Source organism: Mesocricetus auratus, unplaced genomic scaffold (genome assembly GCF_017639785.1).
Source record: "Mesocricetus auratus isolate SY011 unplaced genomic scaffold, BCM_Maur_2.0 Super-Scaffold_6730, whole genome shotgun sequence".
NCBI classification, from domain to species: domain Eukaryota; kingdom Metazoa; phylum Chordata; class Mammalia; order Rodentia; family Cricetidae; genus Mesocricetus; species Mesocricetus auratus.
Window position 1 is genome coordinate 88968522 of NW_024429184.1, and position 19254 is coordinate 88987775.

The 19254-nt window shown below is 42.4% G+C and overlaps 1 protein-coding gene across 1 annotated transcript in view; it reads left to right on the plus strand.

The window, feature by feature from the left end:
- Ccbe1 (collagen and calcium binding EGF domains 1) overlaps window positions 1–19254 on the plus strand; it is a 220263-nt gene that overhangs the window by 177160 nt on the left and 23849 nt on the right. The window contains exons 3-4 of the mRNA XM_040741684.1: window positions 7183–7235; window positions 17927–18061. Coding sequence (XP_040597618.1) covers window positions 7183–7235; window positions 17927–18061 — 188 coding nt within the window. The remainder of the gene's footprint in view (window positions 1–7182; window positions 7236–17926; window positions 18062–19254) is intronic.

Consider the following 19254-nt stretch of genomic DNA (forward strand, 5'->3'; position numbering starts at 1 on the left):
AAAAACAGTTCACTCATTAAACAGAAAATCTGGCATGTGAGTGAGCAGTTATATAAGAAAAAACACAAACAGATCTTGGGGAAACTACTGTAAGGGTTTAAGTATTTGCTGCCTCAACTGACCTTCCAAGGTCCTTCTAGTCCTCTGATTCTATGGATTTTGCTAAAAGTTCTAGTCTAATATGATGACCATCAAGCAGCCTGATGGCCTAACCTTTACTTATCTTCATCTTGTAATTTCATTTTTCCCTTCCAAATGTATGAGCAAGCACACACACACACACACACACACACACACACACACACACACACACACACACACCTCCTGACTGATTGGTTATAATTCTGGCTGTATAGTTTTTACTTACAATTTTATGCGTGTGCTAGCTCCCAGCAGCACCCAGGGGAGCCATCCTTAGACTATCTTGATTAGCAGACATTGCCCTTGCTATGTAGTAACAATCTAATCACCACTTCCCCTTTCCAAGAAAGGAGAAAAGCATCCTCGTTTGGAAACCCAGCTATAACACATGAAGTGGATTAAGAAGGGCTGTCTCCCTAGAGTCCCTGCAAGCATTCCTCACTCCAGTTTGTTTTTCTTAAAGATAAAAACTGCACAGTGGTGTTTGGAGTTCAATCTAACAAGTGCCTGGCTTGCATGACAAGATTTTACTTGGGCTGTCTCAACTTTTTTACATGTAAATTATGTTGTAAGGAATCTTTGACGTTGTATGACATATGTAGCCAGTGTTTGTTTTCCTATACTTGAGAATATTTCATTTATTTTTAAATGGCAATCTATGACTGGTGGGTATTTAACATGCAAAATAATGATATGTTCCCAGAACTCTGGAGAAGGCAGGAAGGTGGCTTCACATCTGAGCGACTCTTTGCTGGAACAGAGAGCTGGCCTCAACAATGCAATTAAGAAAAACTCAAAGTCCATGTTACTTAAGCTGGTGTTTAAGTGGCATGCATGCATCCTGGGACTCAGAGCTTCCCTGGGGCCTTCTGAAACATACCAAATAACTCTGATGTCGTTTCATCTTGTAAAAGGTTATCCAAGGAAAAGCTAAGCGCTACACTGTGTGTCTGTCACCCTGACACTGCAGGGCAGAGACATGGAGATGCCTGAAGGTCATTGGCCAGTCTTTCTGACCCTGTCCACGAGCCCTAAGTTTGTTAAAACCCTATCTGTAAAGAAATGCATGCATATGTAAATTACAACCAAGGAAGACACTTGATGTCAGCCTCTAGTCTCCATTTATGGGGGGGGGGGGGCACAAACATCCCCTCAAAAAAAGAAATAGTGGAAGCAGAAAAAAGCCTGTTTTTGCAGTCCAGAGCCTTTCAAATGTTCAAAACCCAAGTATAATGTCTTGGCTAAAGAGAGAGTGAGAGTGAGGATGCTGCCATTTATTGTCATCTTTCAAGTGTCTTAGCGTATGTCAGGAGCTGTATCTAAGCTGTAGCACTTGCATAGAAGTAAAAATAAAACCCCATGCTTAGATGCTATTAGATCTGAGTATCAAAACCATATGCTTTTCCCCTCCACCCAACCTTCTCATGGATCGCTTCAGTATCAAAACAGCCAGAGCTCTGCATGTCTTCTCCCAGCTTTCTAAAGAACAACTTCAAGTATCTCGGCAGGTAATAACCATAAAGTTTTAATGAACCGGCATTCCTTTTGGTTGCAGGCAGCTTGGACTGTTCTCCAAACTGGGAAGCTAGGCTGAGTTTCAGTTCCATAGAAATGTCAAGGTGGATCATCCAGTCATCACCATTAATGTGTTCCATGTGCGCTTCCCTTGGAGTAAGATATTTTAGTTGGAGATGTTTGGAAATTATGTCTAATTATATCATTCATACTGGTACTGTAAACTGTCACTGTGGAACACTTCCAGGACTGTGGCCATTTGCAGTCTATCTCAAGCCCCACTTCCCTTAATGAAAGAGAATGAATGGTGGCCCCTCTCATGTAACCTGGACTACATCATGGCAAGGGTGACCACTGGGGTCGGCGGTCCTGAAGCACTCCTGAGTCAGTGCTCTGCAGGCTGCTTGAACCTGGGGGTAGTCTGTTAACCTCAATGGAACTGATTCCATAGCGGGGAGAGTGCTACCCACAAGCCTGTGTATTAGTATTGTGTCAGGATAGGGGCTCAACCACAAAAAGGGACATAATCACATGACTCCACCATGGAAAAAATAAATGCCTACTTATAGTGCCGAGCTCTCAATGCATGGTTATGACAGGAGGTGCCACATGCATTGCTAGTCAATGGTAAAAGTTGTTGGTTGGCTGGGTGGGTAGTTGTCTCCTTCTAATAAAATATGCTGAAGAAGGAGTCAAGTTCATCTGTTTTGGCCACACAAACAGCAATGGATATGTGTTCCATCTCATAGAGTGGGCTTTAACTTGAATCAAATATTGGTTGGTTATTTATTCCTGCGAGATTTTTGTCCTTATTTGACCAACATATATTGCAGGCAGGCCACCATAGTAGAACAAAGGGTTTGTAGCTGGGTCGGTGTTTACCTTTCTGCTGTGGTAGCCTGCACAGTACCTTCCAGTACCATGAATACTAGCCAATAGAAAGGGAGGTGCTAGGAAGGCACCAGCTGGGCTTTTCTGTGTTCAGTGAGTTGTATAGGTGTTATCTTCAGCAGCGTCGCCTTGCTGTGGAGAGGAGCTAATAGTTGTTTGAAAGTTCCCATGGAACTCCTTTGGCCAAAAACTCAGATGTGATTTATTCCTGGTGCTAGAAGCTTCTTTTGGTGAGGAGAGATGTCCAATTAGAGAACAGTCTCCCCTGATATTTGGGGATTTCATTTAGATTGTATATATTATATGAAGCATCTACTATATTAGGTTTCCATACAATGCCACAAATGGCTTAGTTTTAGCTGTCCCTCACCATATTCCCTCCCTTTCCCCCTTTTCCTTGCCCCTTCCCTCCTTAATTCTCCAATTCTGATCCCCGCCCATCAACAATCCATAACTATCTATTCCTTTTCCCCTTCCTAGAGAGACCTATTCACCTCCCCACCTCCAGAAGCTTACTCTCTACCTGACCTTTGTGGTTATATGGATTGTAGCTTGCTTATCAAAGACCTAACATCTAACATTCACATATAATCAAATACATACAATATTTGTCTTTCTGACTTACCTCAGGATGATTTTTTTCTAGTTCCATCCATTTAATTATAAACTTCATGATTTCATTTTTTAAACAACTGGGTAATATTCTTTTATGTAAATATGTAAATATTTTTCTATTGTGTAAACATTTTCTTTATACATTCATCTATTGATGAACATCTAGGTTGTTTCCAATTTCTGGTTATAATAAATAGAGCAGTAATGAGCATGGAATCTCTTTGATATGATGAAGCATCCTTTGGGTATATGACCAAAAACGGTACAGTTGGATCTTGAGATAGACCGATTCCCATCTAACTGATGACCACCCACACAGATTTCCATAGTGAATACAAGTTTTTACTCCTACTAACAATGAGTGACTGTTCCCCTTACTCCACCTACTCGAGAGCCTGGGCTGTTATTTGTTTTACTGATCGTAGAGCCTGCAAGGTATCAGATAAAATCTCAAAGTAGCCTTGCTTTGCATTTCCCTGATGAAAAGGATGTTGAACATTTCCTTAAGTGTTTCCTAGGAATTTGAATTCCCCTTTTTGAATATTCTCTGATTAGGTCTGTATCTCATTTTTAATTTGTGTTACTTGTTCCTTTTTAACATTTTAAAAAATGTATTCTTCTCTTATATATTACCTCCCAACTGCAGTTTCCCCCTCCCTCATCTCCTCACAGTCTCTACCCCATCCACTCCTCAGAAAAGGGCAGCCCCCCCCCCCGTGGATATCAACCAAACGTGGCATATCAAGTTGCAGTAAGGCTAGGCACTTCCCCTTATATTAATGAGATGAGGCATGAGTTACTTGTTTCTTGGTAACTAGTTTTTAAGTTCTTTATATATTTTTAATATTAGCTCTATCAGATGTATAGTTGGTAAAAATCTTTTCCTATTCTGTAACCTCTTACTTTGTTCTAATAATGGTGTCCTTTGCAATACAGAAGCTTTTCAGTTTCATCAGGTCTATTTCTATGGCCTAATAAGGTGCCATCCCTAGCTGATAGACATATTTAACTTACTAATCTATAAAATGTGATAAAACACAGCTTAGGGCCACAATCAAAATAACCTTAAGTAGCATTTCTGTAAGCATTAAAAAGAAATAGAGTTTTTAAATTGTAGTTTAGCTTTTTTAGTGAACTAGAAGCATCATGTTATAATCTTGAGATGAACAGAGTCATTGGATGTTGATTTCCCCTCTGCCTCTGGTGTATGATGCGGCAAAGGGTACAGAGAAGCTTGTGTGGACCCCAGCAGAAAAAGGTAGGCATTAACTTGGAATGTGAAATGCTCCCTGTAGGCTTATGATGGTCGTGATTGGGTAGGCAGTGGAGCTTTGAAAAGGTGAGACCTAGCTGAGAGAAGTAAATGGCGACATGACATGCCTTGAGGTTGTAGTCCAGCTTTACTTTGGGTCCTGACTTAGGCTTCTTGTCTGCAGCAACAATGTGACAACAGCTTCATGTTGCCATTTCCACAGCAGAGAGCCACTACCACAGCCATGCCTTCTCTGCCACTGTGGACTGGACCCAAGAACAAAATAAAGCTTTGCCCCTCTAAGTTAGTCCTCTGGGATACTGGATCTCAGCAATGGAAACAGTAACTGACAAAGGAAGAAATGATAGAAGAAGGAGACAGTGAGTCAGAGAATGTTGATCTCCACTAGCGATGGCCATATTTGCTATTTCATGGAAAGCGAGGAACTCAGTAATCATGGAGATCCATTTACTGCTCTTCCATTCCCCTGATTACCATAGTAATTGCGTCTAAATGCATTGTAAGCCTTGCAAGACAGTGATACTGTTTGTAGAAATAAAGACCAAAAGCCTTTTATGTATGTCTAGATAGTTCCCATTTATGATGCTGTGATTCCTTCTTGTGGGTTTAAGTTTCCATCTGAGATGACTCCCCATTAGCCTGAAGGGCTCACAGTATAGAGCAGGATAGCTGGTGACTTATTCTTTGTTTTATCTGAAATGTCTTGAGTTCTTTTTTCTTGAAGGAGACTTTTTCACTGGATTTAGGACTCTTGGTTGATAGGGATGTTTTCCCATCACTTCAAAGACACCATACAACCGTCTCCTGGATTACCCATAACTTACATTTTAGTTAAAAAGCTGTGGCCCTTAAAACTGTACGTGTGTGTATGTGTTTGTGTATATACGTGTGTGTGTGTGTGTGTGTGTGCATATCTGTGTTCTTAGCTTATATGGTACTTAATAAATTGCTTTAATCGGGAAATTTGTCTCACTAAATTTTGAGGATTTTCAATAATTCTTTCAAGTCTATTTTCCACTTAATTGACTACTTCCCCTTTGCTAGTGCATTAGACCTTCTCTTCACTCACTACTTCTCTTCTGGTAGTACATGTTGCAGACAGGTATCTTTGGGGCTGCAATCAGGACCAGCCAACAGCCCTGGGTCTATTCCAGAGTGGAGGAGTGTGGATGAGGGAAGGCTAGCTATTGACATTACAGGAAAGCTGGAAACGTAGGAGAGTGTCAGGAGGGCAATTTTCAGTCCATACTGAATGCTCTCAGTTTATCCATGCATCATCTTAAGTAACCAACCAAAGGTGGGGACAATGGCAGAAGACCTCTATTATCGTATATAAAGGGCAAATAGCAATTACTTCCCTGAATCCTAAAGACACTCCATAGTTGCACATACTACTTGGCCATCAGGTGCTCCATAGCCATGCACATCACCTAGCCTTCAGGATGAGTGTAAATTCACCTGGGCCTAAGTCTATTATTATTTAGATAGGAGTCATTCACCACTGAGGCTAGGGCATCCTATAGCCATTAAGCTAATCTCTCAAAGACAGTAGGAGTCTTGAGGCTCTCTGAACTCCTAGCAGGATGGAATAGACTTCTAATATGTGACCCCGATAATTACACTAGACCTCTGAATCTGGCACATGTCCCTAAATATGCACCTTCATTGATTTTTCAAATATTTATCTTTCTTCCACAGAGTGGATAATTACTGTTTGTATGTTTACTAATTCACTATTTTTATAAAGATAGTGTCTCACTTTGTAACCCAGGTTGGCCTTGAACTCATGATCCGACTGCCTAGAGACATGAGTGTGAACCATCATGCCCAGTTCGTTGATTCAGTGTTCTTTCCTACATCATCTTTCCATTTTTCTGTTAAATATTTATGGCAGAACTTGTTTGGGGTTTTGTAGGTTTCTTTTTTAATGTTTAGATAAGTTTTATAGTTTTAGAATTTCTGTTTTTATAAATTTTCTCTTATTATTATTACTTGAGAAGGGGAAGGATGAGGGTGCATAACACACCACGCATGTAGAGGTCTAAGGACAACTTTCAGGAGTCAGCTCTCTCCTTCTACAGTGGATTCAGGAATTGAACTCAGGTCATCAGGCTGCGTGCCAATACTTTAACCCACTGAGCCACCTGGCTAGCCTTATAATTTCCAGTAATAAGAGTTTCTGCTTCTTTGATGAATTTTTTATTGTTTTAATTGGTTACAAGCAGAGTTTCCTTTATGTCTTTGGACCACATATAAGGAGCTACTTTGAAGTCAGATTGTTCTAACACCTGGGAGTTGAATCCCTGATGGTCCCTTCAGAGAGGATCACATTTGTTCAAGTGTTTTCTAGCAATGTTGTGCATTTGTACTCTTTCAGGATGTAGATGCTTTCCTTATGAGCTGTAAAGTGGAAATGGAGTTGTGGTAGTACTAGCTCAGGACTTCATCGACTCCTGTCTGTGGTCCTTTATTTACACACTAAAGCGATATTGTTCTCCAGAGGCAATAAATCTGTCATAGGACCCAGAGGGTTGGTTTCGTGTGGCAGATCCTGGTATTTGGAAAATATGTGGTCGTCTAATTTAAATATTTTTCTTTTTAACCTCAGATTGTATTAAAAATACTACACCTCCACTTTGTATCTGGGTTTTTTTGACACATTATGTTATACAATGTCAGTAACTATAAATAACCTTATGTGCAACCCAGTATTATATCTAAGATGCTTTTTTTTGTTTGTCTCTTAGGAAAAAATGCTGCAAAGGATATAAATTTGTTCTTGGACAGTGTATTCCAGAAGGTATGTAATTTAATAGATGATGTCATCCTCCCTTTTCATGACTAATGACTAGAGTCTACAAAGTTTGGGTGCACATGGAGTGTGTGTTAGGTATATATATATATATATATATATATATATATATATATATATATATATATTATGTATGCCTAGTTATGGGTGTAATCATAATTCTCTTTTTCAGTGATTGGATTCTATGTGGTGTGCTCTGTGTGACTGGCCAACATGCTTAGATTTGGGGCCCATGCTTAGCAAGCTGTAAGCTCTTCTCTGGCGTCCTGTGCACTAATTGTAACATGATCCTCCTCCTGAACTCTCTACCTGCTCTCCAGCATGAAACTTCAAGCCCCTTTAGAGGAATTCCAACAATACTAAACAAATATACAGCCTAGCCCTAAAGTTAGAAGGGTTTCAGGCATGGAGTGATCCTCTGGGCACATGATTCAGAGTAAAGAAATAGCAGGTGGATCACATTGAATGAGATAAACAGATTTTAATGTGCTACTTAATAGGATCTGGAGCAAATTATATTAAACCTTTGTTTTTACAGCTAGGTTTTGGTACCAAGTCTCATAAATGCTTAAAGAATTTTGCCATATAAAAAGTACTCAATCCAGTGGCCGATTCTTATATTACTTATTGCTGATTCTTATAGTACTTGATGAATGGTGACTACTGCTGTAGTTATTGATAGCTCCAGTAGGCACAACGGACGTTTAGTGCAGAGACACACATGAGGAGCACAGAACAAAGCACTGGTAGACAGAGCCAGGTTATCAAAAAGGCTGCCTAGGGCATAGGTAGGAGAGAAATGCTGCGAAATATTCCAAGCCTGGTATTGTCATGGAAGACTGAAGGGCAATGGGTTAGTTTGTTTGGGCTGGGTTGGGGGCAGGGAATGGGGTATACAAAATAGCTTTCTTCACTGTTGCCCTAGAAGCTATGTCTCTCTAGAGGACCAGTATCAAAGACAAGCTAATCCTGTTGCATTATCCTGTGGTGCAAAATGTCTCCATCATCTTGAATTAGGTGACTCCCTCCTGTTTACTACTGTCTTCTGCAGAAGATAAAAGAAATCGCTAAACCATAGATGTAACCATGGGAACCATAGGCTCTTAGGAGACAGATTCACACATGGCTTTCCATATGTCCTGAGGACTCTCCGAACTGAGGAGCTCTGTACTGCTTGATTCTGTGGATGAGAACTAGGTTGGGGGAAAAAAATCATGTAAGTTAGAAGAGTTCATCACACCTCTGATCTTCTCGGTTACCAGCTGTACCATTTACAGCACAGCTTGGCAAATAGCAAAGGAAATTAGGTTTAGGCCTTATGGACTTAAGACCCTAAGCAATGATTTTATTCACCCTAATTAAAACCACATGGACACTATATTGGTATCATTTCTTTAAATGTTAGGTATTAAAGTTTCAAATGCCTTGGCCAAAATCTAGCCTCACTCACCTTAAAGACAACAACACCTATGATTAGTGATACAAAGAACAGCATATTGCCAGGAAAGTAGACCCAAATGTTGCATATAACTAACCCTTCGCCTTATTGTTTTCTGTTAGAATAGGGTTTAATGTTTATTTGTTTTAATCTGAGGGAATAAAGTGATGACTGTTTGTTTTCTTTATTAATGATATCTTTAGTAAAGAGGTTTTTATCACACAAGAATGAAAAGTAAAATCAGGACTGATGGAACAGCCTGTTATCCCTGCACTTGGGAGACAGACAGAAGTTTAAAAGTTTAAAGTCAGGGGCTAGAGAGGTGGCTCAGAGATTAAAAAGTGTGGACTGTTTTTTCAGGGGACTAGAGTTTTGTTCCCAGCAGCCATATGAGGCAGCTCATAATCACCTGCAACTCCAGCTCCAGGGATCTAATCCCTTTTTGACCCCTGTGGGAACCTGAATTTACATGCACATTCCCCATATAGACACACAGGCAGATACATAATTAGAAAACACATAAAATGGAGTCTTCTGTTTTAAAAAAGGGTTCCAGGCAAACCTGAGCTGTAGAGTGGATTCTAAATTTCTCTAGACTACCAGGAGAGACTGTGATTCAAAAACGCAATGGAGAGTGGATAAGGAATGCAAAGTACGCAAACAGGACTTCAGACAAGATTAGACACAGAACTAATCAGTGGTATGTGTGGACAGACGCACATCCATGTAAAAATTGATTTCAATTAAGTTGTTTCCTGTAAGACTAGCTCATGAGAATGTAGAGATGTAAGCCTGAATATCTAGTGAGAGCCATCGGATTCATGTTCTGGTTCAAATCCAAAGGCAAGTTACTAGCAGCATCCTTCTTCCTTCCCAAAGTTGGGTAAGGCTGACCTTCACCATGGAGTATAATCTGCTTTATTCAAAACTGACTAGTTGAAATGTTAATCTCATCTAAATATACACAAAAAAATAAGCTGGACGTGGAAGTCACACCTATAAACCCAGCATTTGGGAGTTGGGGCCAGGAGGATTGCCTCAAGGCACCAAGGCTACAGAGGGAATTTCTGGGCTACAGTGTAAGAAAGATCTGTCTCAAAAACAAAACAACCCACACAGAAACATCTTACAATAAATACTTGACTGGGTTTTTGGACATCTGATTTTCAAGTAACCAGGCCATGACACATGACACAGTGATATGGTGTCAAAATGCAGCCTAACTGTTTCCCTGGGGAAGATGCAATGATAAAAATCTCTCCTTGATATTCTATAATTTAAACACTATGGTGTTAAAATTAACTGTGCTTCAATGCTGTAATATGAAGTTAACACGTCTTATGACCCGCGATATGAAGGGATAAGGATATTTAGGGATATCCATGAGAGAAGAAATGAATAATCAGGACAACCACAGGCCTCATTTCCATCACTCATACCTCTTCTTCATAACCGTCCCCCTCCCCCATCCAGTCCTGTTGCTTTTACCCTAATAAATGTCTTATCTCACGCCTACTCAAGTTCTCATTACATGGTCAGGAGATCCCTACCCTCATTCCTAAAGCAGCTAAAATATTGATCCTACATAGATTGGTATAGTTTTCTGTTGACTTCAGTCTTGGATCATAATGTTAATAACACTAAGACACAACCAAGGGCCACTTACATTCCACACCCACTTGTTTAGCATATGCAGACTAACAAAACAATTTCCACTTAGTGTTTAGAATCAGTTGTCTACGGCCACAGTGACTTCTTTCTTTGGTCGGGGCACAGGCATGAGGAAGCCTGTGCCCTGGCAGGTGCTCAGTGGAAGCACTCTTCTCTTCTTTAGAGGTAGGTAGCATGCTCCATTTGGAGCTGAAGTGGCTAGGCTGGCCCAGCATGAAGCCACGGAAACAGTAGCCCTAAGATCACAGAGAAAATGTGCAAGTTGGGAGGACTGGGCGGGGGGATGCTCAGTAAATGTGGCAGAATTTGTTAGTGCAACAGCTCCTGTGGATTTCTAGGCTGAGATTAACCTTTAAATCAGTCAAATCTGAACAAAGCAGATTATATTCAGGGTGCAGGTCAACCTCATTCAAACCAGGAAGACTTGATAGACAAAGACTAGCCCCCTCTAATGGAGGGAGACCAGTGCCAGCTCATGGGGAAGTATATGTTGGACACTAACTCACAATGCACATGGCCTTGCTTATTTCTTACTGGCTAGCTCTGACTTAAGTAGTTACCCCATAATTGTTAATCTAAGTATGTCTCTTACTGGAGAAGTATCCGGGCTCCTACCTCATGGCGTTACATGTCGACTCTCTCGTGTTTCTCTTTCCCAGAATCCTCCTGGACTCCTAGTCCCTCCTATCTAGATTCCCTATTGGCCAGACAGTGCTTTATTGGCATAAGACTTCCCCAACAAGGGTCTTTCACCAGATAACGTATTTGTGGACTGTGGCCCAGCTAATCTGATTTCCAGAGTTAACCATCCCACAGACAGCAAAAAAGAGATTAGAATTTCTAAGCAAACCTGCTGGTGATGGAAAATGCAGGCATTAAATGTATGGCTGCCTGCCATTTAGTGCAGGGTAGTGAGCCACAGCTTGTGGGTAATCTGGCCACCTGAGTCTGAAATGAGGTTTTGGTGAAACTCCGACACAGCCATCCTCTTAAGTGTACTGCCTGTGCTTCCTTTACTTGGTAGCAGTTAAGGTTGAGTGGCTGCAATAGAGGACTGCACACCCAAGGAAAGGTCTGGTCCTTTCCAGAAACTGCTTGCTGACTCCTATTGTAAGTGGGAACGGGATGATTGGTTGGATTCATTCTGGCTCCGCAGGTGGGATTGAGCATCAGCTGGGGATGAAACCACACTGTTAATTCCAAGGGAACCATCATCCCCTGACAGGTAGGTAAGCAGTAGTAAGAACTAAAAACAAGGGGCCAGACAAGTAGAGAGAGCTTTTCCTACCTCTCTACCCTGCCCCTCACGTGGCATTTAAGCTCACTATGAAAACACTGTGATGTATTAGTATTTTGTTACCAGAGGAGGTAGAAACTTCAAGACCCTGAGATCAAACTGGGGACAGTGGCTCATGCTTGTAATCCTAGCACCAGAGATGCTGGAACAAAACTATCACCCCAAGCTATGGTCAGCCTGGGCCACATAGCAAGACCCCATGTTAAAACAACAAAGTGCAGAGGGTCGCATTGATGTTCAAGTTGGGCAGGTGGGGAAGACAGCTGCTCAATAAAAATGGAAGAACATGTGAGTGAAAGAGAAGAGCTTTGTGGGTATTGATGAGACAAACTAGACTGTGTTGAGTGTCAAGAAAGACTTGGCATTGACAGTGTCACTTGGAAGATTTTCAGCCTCCCTAATGCTGTAACCTTTAATACTGCTCCTCTTATTGTAGGACCCCCATCCGTAAAATTATTTTTGTTGTTACTTCGTAACTGTAATTTTGCTACTGTTATGAATCACAATGTAAATATCTTAGCCAACACCTGTGAAAGGATTGTCCAACCCCAAGTTTGAAAACCACTGCTGTAGACTGTCACCAGGGATACAGCACCAGGGATAAAGGTGGAATAGCTAGCTGGACTTAGTTGGAAGTGAAAACTTGTGTGGAGATAAGAGGTGTGACTGTGACATGGGACAAAGAAAAAGAATTTAGGCTTTTGAAGTCTTAGGACTCATAATTGACTGTAAGTTTGGAAAAGTCTCAAGGGCTGTAATGCCAGATTTCAAATGCAAGGCCACGCCATGGTTTACAGCTGGTGAGTGCAGACTGAGCACTTCTGGTCTGAATTGCTTAGGGCCAGAAATACTTCGTGTGTCAGAGTCTTTGGAGTGAGAAATATTTGTACAGACCTTACTGTTTGAGCATCCCTAATCTGGAAATCAGAAAGGTTCCAAAAATCCAAAAATGTCATGGAACTCAGAATGTTTGAAGTTTTCAGATCAGGGATACTCTACACATATAGAAGGCCTGGGTTAGTTAAACAAGGATGGAGTCACTCCGCAGAGCTCATCTTTGCCAGGATGGCCTGGCAGCATTATACACAGTGGATTTAAAGGTGAAGAATCTTGGTGAAGATGCAGTTTACACAAGAGTCTCTGAGTCTGAATTAGAAAAATGCCAAGAGAAACAGAACCGAGACAAAAGAAAGTAGATACAATTAAAAGATAGAAGCTGCGTGACCAAAAGTTGGGTGGGGTCTGGGAAACAAGCATAGAAATAGAGGACCGAATAAATCCATTGCCTTGCTCCCTTCAAAAGCCTTCGAAATGGAAAAGACATAAATCCACAAGATCAAAAGGAAGGAAAGAGCAGATAAACAGCAACAAAATGTTGGAAGCTAAAGAACAGACCCCGGGGTGGGAAAGAGCTTACAGAAATGGGGAGGATGGAGCCTTAGCCAGCACCAGGGAAAGCCAAAGACAGCTGACTTTAGACTAAAACAGACAGGCAGGATCACTAGAGATAAAAGTGAAAGTGGTAGCAAAAATGACTCAGTTGGCAAAGGACAGTGTGAGAACCTGAGTTCAGATCCCCAGTGTCCACAATAAAATTCCAGATGGCATAATGTCTGTAACCCCAGTGTTTGCAGAGACAGAAGTAAGTAGAGTCCTGGGGCTCAATGGCCAGCAAGCCTACCAGATTTGGGGAGCCTCCAGGTTCAGGGCGAGACCCTTTCTCAGTAAACGATATAGAGTGTAACTCAAGAAAGGCACCCAGTATTGACCATTGGCATCCACATACAACATGTACATACAAACATGCAAAAGCAAAACCAGAAAGAAAAGAATTGGCTAAAAGTCAAAGAGATTGCCCTCCTAGATCTTGTTCTGTATCAAATAGGCAGACCACTGACCTTTGCCATGCAGACAAGGAGAGTTAAGACAGTTCTTCTGAGAGGGTGAAGCACAGGCTTCAGGGACAGTTAGATGACAGTAAGAGTCCAATACTTAAAACAGGCATTCAGCTCATGCTCATACATTGCCTGTTCAACACCCAGCCTTCTCTGCTCACTTGAGTTCCAGTGGCTTAGTCTCAAGCAAAGATTTAGGAATGTTATCCTTTGGTATACCAGATGACTTATGCAAAAGACCTGACACCAACATTCTAGCCAGGTCACTTATAGTGAAGCCTAGGGCTGTACAATCCCATATGCAAGAGCTGTGGTTAACAAATTATAAATAAGCCAGACAGGCACCTAAGGGTCTCCAGCATTAAAGCGGAAGTCTTCAGAACAAAACATACTGGGAAAGAGCCTTAGAGAAAACACAACATCCATGAGACAGAAACATTCTGTTACTAGAAAGGAACAGAGAAGAATAAGTGTTCTTAGAAATTAAGAATATGGCACAAAAGTTAGAAGATGAAACTACAAAAAGTTCTCAAGAACTAAAACAAAAATATTAAAGGAATGAAACCTAGGAAGAAACATGAAACTGGTAGAGTGTAGAGAGAAACCTTCCCGCCAGCCTGTTTCCAGAGCCGCATCAGTCCCAAATAAACACACAGGGGGCTATATTAATTATGAAGCTATTGGCCTTGCTTGTTTCTTACTGGCTAGCTCTGACTTTAGTATTTACCCCATAACTGCCAATCTAAGTATTTCTCTTACCAGAGAAAAGTTTCCAGGCTTCTTACCCCTATGGCGGTTACATCTTGACTCCCTGTGTTTCTCCTACCCAGAATCCTCCTCGACTCCTAGTCCCACCTATCTTGCTTCCCTATTGGCCAACAGTGCTTTAATGACATATACCCAGGACTTCCCCATCAGTAGAGGAATATCCAAGTGAGGTGGTAAGCATCAGAGATCCAAATCCAGAAACTTCTCCAGAACTGGAGGATGAGTTTCTAGATAAAAGGGGCCTTTTGAAGATGGACATAGTCCCACATATAATAAATACATTATGAATTTTTAGCACACCAGAAGTAGAAGAGAAAAATCCTAAAAATTCTCAAAGAGGAATAAAGAAATTCATTTGAAATACAACGACTAGGATTTAGCTGTAGTAAAACATCAGGGTAGATAGGAGGCAATAGAGCAATGCCTTAAAACAGTGATGTAAAGTTGCCCAACCTAGTTACATATTTCAACTGTCAGCACTCCTATGTGTTGACAGTCATTTTTACATATGTGTGAGCTCAACTCAACTTTTGTGGCATTTTTTTTCAGGAATACACTAGACAGAAAGCTCTCCTGAATTGAGAAAGTAAATCAGAAAAGTGAAGGAGCCAATGGCAGAAGGCAGGGGTGCCCTGAAGAGATAATCACATGACGTCTTAATGGGAAGAAATCAGAATGTTCCATCAAGGCTGTCTACCCATTTGATGCTGTGACATGATGTCATCTACAAAATGTATTAGTTTATATTCATAATTATCCAGGGACACATGTGGCCTGTATGGGGACTGAAGGTTAGACATGCCTGTTTAGGGGAACCTCCCCAAGATTAAATCACAAATATATCCAAATACTTTAGACAGTTTAAGAGATTTCCAAAATTATCTCTGGGGATAAATTAGTAACAAAATTGGGGAAGCTGAGTTGTGTGGATCAAAAGTTAAGTCCAGGAGGACAGATATACCTCATTAACAGAGAGGGTTTGATAGGAAGAATCACTGAGTGGCTGGACACCGAGAGTTAAAAAAGCAAAAAGAAGACTTTAAGTACCACAGAGATAAAAGATACAGGCAGTGGCTACCAGCTCTTCACAGGAGAGCAAAGAGAGACAGTGGACCAGTTCAGACTTGCAAGCTCAGAGGGAGAGTATCTGTCTGCGCTGCCTTGTTTTATGTCAACTTGACACAAGCTAGAGTCATCAGAGAGAAGGGAGCCTCAGTTGAGAAAATGCCTCCACAAGATTAGGCCCTAAGCAAACCTGTAGGGCATTCTTAGTTAGTGATTGATGTGGGAGGACCCAGTCTATCATGAGTGGTTACCATCCTGGGCTGGTGGTCCTGGTTTCTATAAAAAGGCAGACAGAGCAAGCCATAAGGAGCAAGCCAATAAGCAACACTCCTTCATGGCCTCTGCATCTGGTCCTCCCGCCAGATTCCTGCTCTTTTTGAATTCTGGTCCTGACTTCCTTTAAGGATTGACTATGATGTGGAAGTGTGAGCCAAATAGACCCTTTCCTCCCCAGCCTGCTTTTGGTTATGGTGCTTCATTGCAGCAGTACTAACTATGACTAAGACAGTGTCTGTGGATGGAGCCTAGACCTCTGAAGCACCAGATGATCAGGACTGTTGCTCTGAACTCAGAGAACGTGATCCATGGATCTGGAACCCACATTTTGGGTGTGGCATATCTCAAATGGGATATAATGAAACTGATTCTGCAAGTGAAAACTACACACCGGCATCTCCTCCCACTGTTGAGACACTATGCTGGTGTGAGGGAGGAGGGAGACAGAGACGAGACTCCCATGACAAGGAAGTTCAGGCAGCAAGCAGACATGCACAGCCCTCCTTCCTGTTGCAACCTCCCTATCTTTGTGTTTATGTGTCCATCTTCCCCTTCCCCGGTGACCCTTACTCTCAGTACCTAATAGGCCAGTGACTACCAACATAAAAATGTCCAAAGACACAAGGCAAACAATAGCCCACAGAAAAGGGGGTGGGGCAGGCTTGAAATCAATAGCAACCCCAAAACATACACCAGGGTTAACTTAATTCTGAGAAATTAAGGGCCCCCAAAAGATAAATGGTGAGAGTACCCGTTAAAGCTCAGCAGAGAACAGCTTTCATATTGTCACTGTTTTGCAAACACTGAAATCTTATTCAACTAAACTTCCCAAGAATGTGCTGACTAAATGGAGAAACTTAGAAGTGTGTTGTTCAAGGGGTGCGGGGAGGTGATGAAGAAGCTAAACACTTCTGCGTGATGGGAAATCAGCAGAAAGACATGTTGTGAGCTGGCCATTGTGAGATGCAGAGGTGAACACGAAAAACACAATTCACTGGAAAGGGTGGGAGTGACACCCCAGGGAAGCAGGGACAGAAGGGGACACCTGGATGGTTGCTTCTCAGAGCAAGCCTTGCCAGGTACAACGGTTGGCACAATTTCTTTAGGCAGGCACTCTATCTTTCCTCCTCTCTCTGGTTACTGTCCAGTTATGGTGACCACTGGTAAGAAAGGGCTGCTCACCAGCCATGCTGAGACCTTGCTCTGAAGCTAAATGAACCTAGAATTTCATTGAGAAAACCCTGTGTAACCAAAAACAGTTTGCAAGGCTGATCAGAACCCATGCAGGCAGAGCAGACCTGTACTCACACTTGTAGAAATGAGTGCTTAATTAAGGACTGTTTTGGGTCATCATGAGACTGACATGACCCTTGCAATGCTAATCCAACCTGTGTCAGGAGCTGACAGCTCACCTGTTTGGCTTCATATATACCAGAGCATAGCAGAGCCAGGCTCTCTCTGTGTCCAAGGAGTCTGCATCTGTCGGCACCCAAGGAGAGCAGCAGTGATTAATGAGATGTTGAGTCTGGGCTGGGAGCAAACGCAGAGCCTGAGCTACTGACTCAGAGCCAAAGGCCCTTCAAAAGGTGCATTAACACCAGTTCATCAGAGCCCGGGGGAGCATATGCCCTAATTCTTTGTGTAATAGTGAACCTACTCTAGTTTATGTGGGCTTCAGGGTGATAAGACATGTATAGTCATTCAAATGTGTCCAAGTCCTCTTCTCTGCATGCAGGATCAACCCTCCTGTAAGTGCAGCTATAACACTTGCTTGTGCAAGCACCAGCTCTGAGAGGTCGCCACAACTCCGAAGTGTCCCTGCTCCTTCTCAGGGGCTGCCTGACCCCAAGGCCTTCCTCTCACAGTGTAACTCCCAACTCTCACCAGCTCTGGCCTGTCCTTACATTCTGCTGGAAGGAATGCCCTCTCTGTGTCATTTGGAGGGAAAGACAAAACAGGTCCCAGGGATGCTGTGGAGCCTGACTGCCTAAGTATCTTTGCACTCCAAGTAGTAACAAAACGGGAAGATGATGAAGTGACCTAGGGAAGAAGATCCAAGTAATGTTTGCTTTTAATCAGGGAGATGCCATGCATTAAATCATCAATCATGACACTCTCCGAAGCTTTGAAAGAGCCAATAGGTCTCCCAAGGTAGCCAGTCACACGTCACATTTAACCCTTAGCAAAGAGCAGCCCCCAAAGTCTGTTCCAGGCGGTTGGCTCACCTGACTCAAGCTAAGGTTAATGTGAGTGCTCTCTTCTCTTTCAGACTATGACATTTGTGCCCAGGCTCCCTGTGAACAGCAATGCACAGATAACTTCGGCCGAGTGCTGTGCACTTGTTACCCAGGATACCGCTATGACCGTGAGAGACACCAAAAGCGGGAGAAGCCGTACTGCCTGGGTACGTAGGAAATGCATTTCTAGCTCTAGGGGACACACTGTGTTCAGATACATCTGCTCTTTGTTGGATTTGCTGTACATCATCAGAACTGAGTCAGAGGAGCTGCTGTAAGCTCTGGTTCCTCCCCTGAAGCCTTTGCATTTGTGGGATGGAGTGGTGACTGGTTTTAGCCTGTGGGCCAATAGCTTTTGTCATGTTTACCAAAACAAATAATGTACAAAGATGTCTCCAGGAACTAGTCAGAGCCTAACTGAGAGGAGAAATAAGAGCTAGATAAAAAGGAGTGTCCCACGTAAACTAGAATGGTGTAAGACAGAGCATAAAGAGTTTCAGGCCAGGTGTGGTGAACTTGCGAGGGAGAGGCAGAGGCAGGACGTTCTCTCTGAGTTCGAGGCCAGCCTACTCAACATGTTGAGTTCCAGGACAGCCAGCTTTATATAGAAAGAGCCTTTCTCATGAAAAGAAAAATCAGGAAAGTAAAAACATGGAACAAGCAGGGGCCCAAGCAGGACAACCGGAGTATTGGTAGGTCAGGCAGGCAAGAAGCAGTTTGAAGAAAGCAGAGGCCAACTGCTGGGACTACAGCTGAGTCATCCTCAGTGGCCACCAGCCTGTTTCTTTTGTTCCTATTGACCCGGGTTCCCCGCCACGCCCTTCTAAGAAGGTTTCAGACTCATTGTCTCAAGTGTTATACATTTCAAAGTGTGATCATGCTGTGGCTAACCTGGAGTCTTGGCCTCCTCTCCAGGGCTAATAAGACATAGCTCTGAGTAGTAGACCCAGGAATGTGCCTTTTCACAAATGGCACTAAGTGACTGACAGGTTTAGTGAAGTTTAAGAAACTGAGCCAGTCAATAGACTCGAGTGGGAATTAAAGCTGCCTTGATAAGTTGCCCTTCCCCTCAGTCCACCAGGGTTCTGGGAAGAACTTTTGGGAAAATTCTAGCCATAGGCCTTCGGCAGCCTCCCAACAGTATCCAGAAACAGTATCACACACTAACAAGGGGTGGGGCCAACACAATTAAGTAAATAGAGCAGGAGCCCATGACACCACCTACATAAAGCCGGGGGTGTTCCCAGTGGCTCAGTGCCACACATGAAGGCTAATGTTTCAGTGTCCAAGAACTACTTTAACCTTCTGTTTTCTTTTGGTGACCAGAGGAGTTTCGGTTCAACAAAGAGTGCCCCCAAAG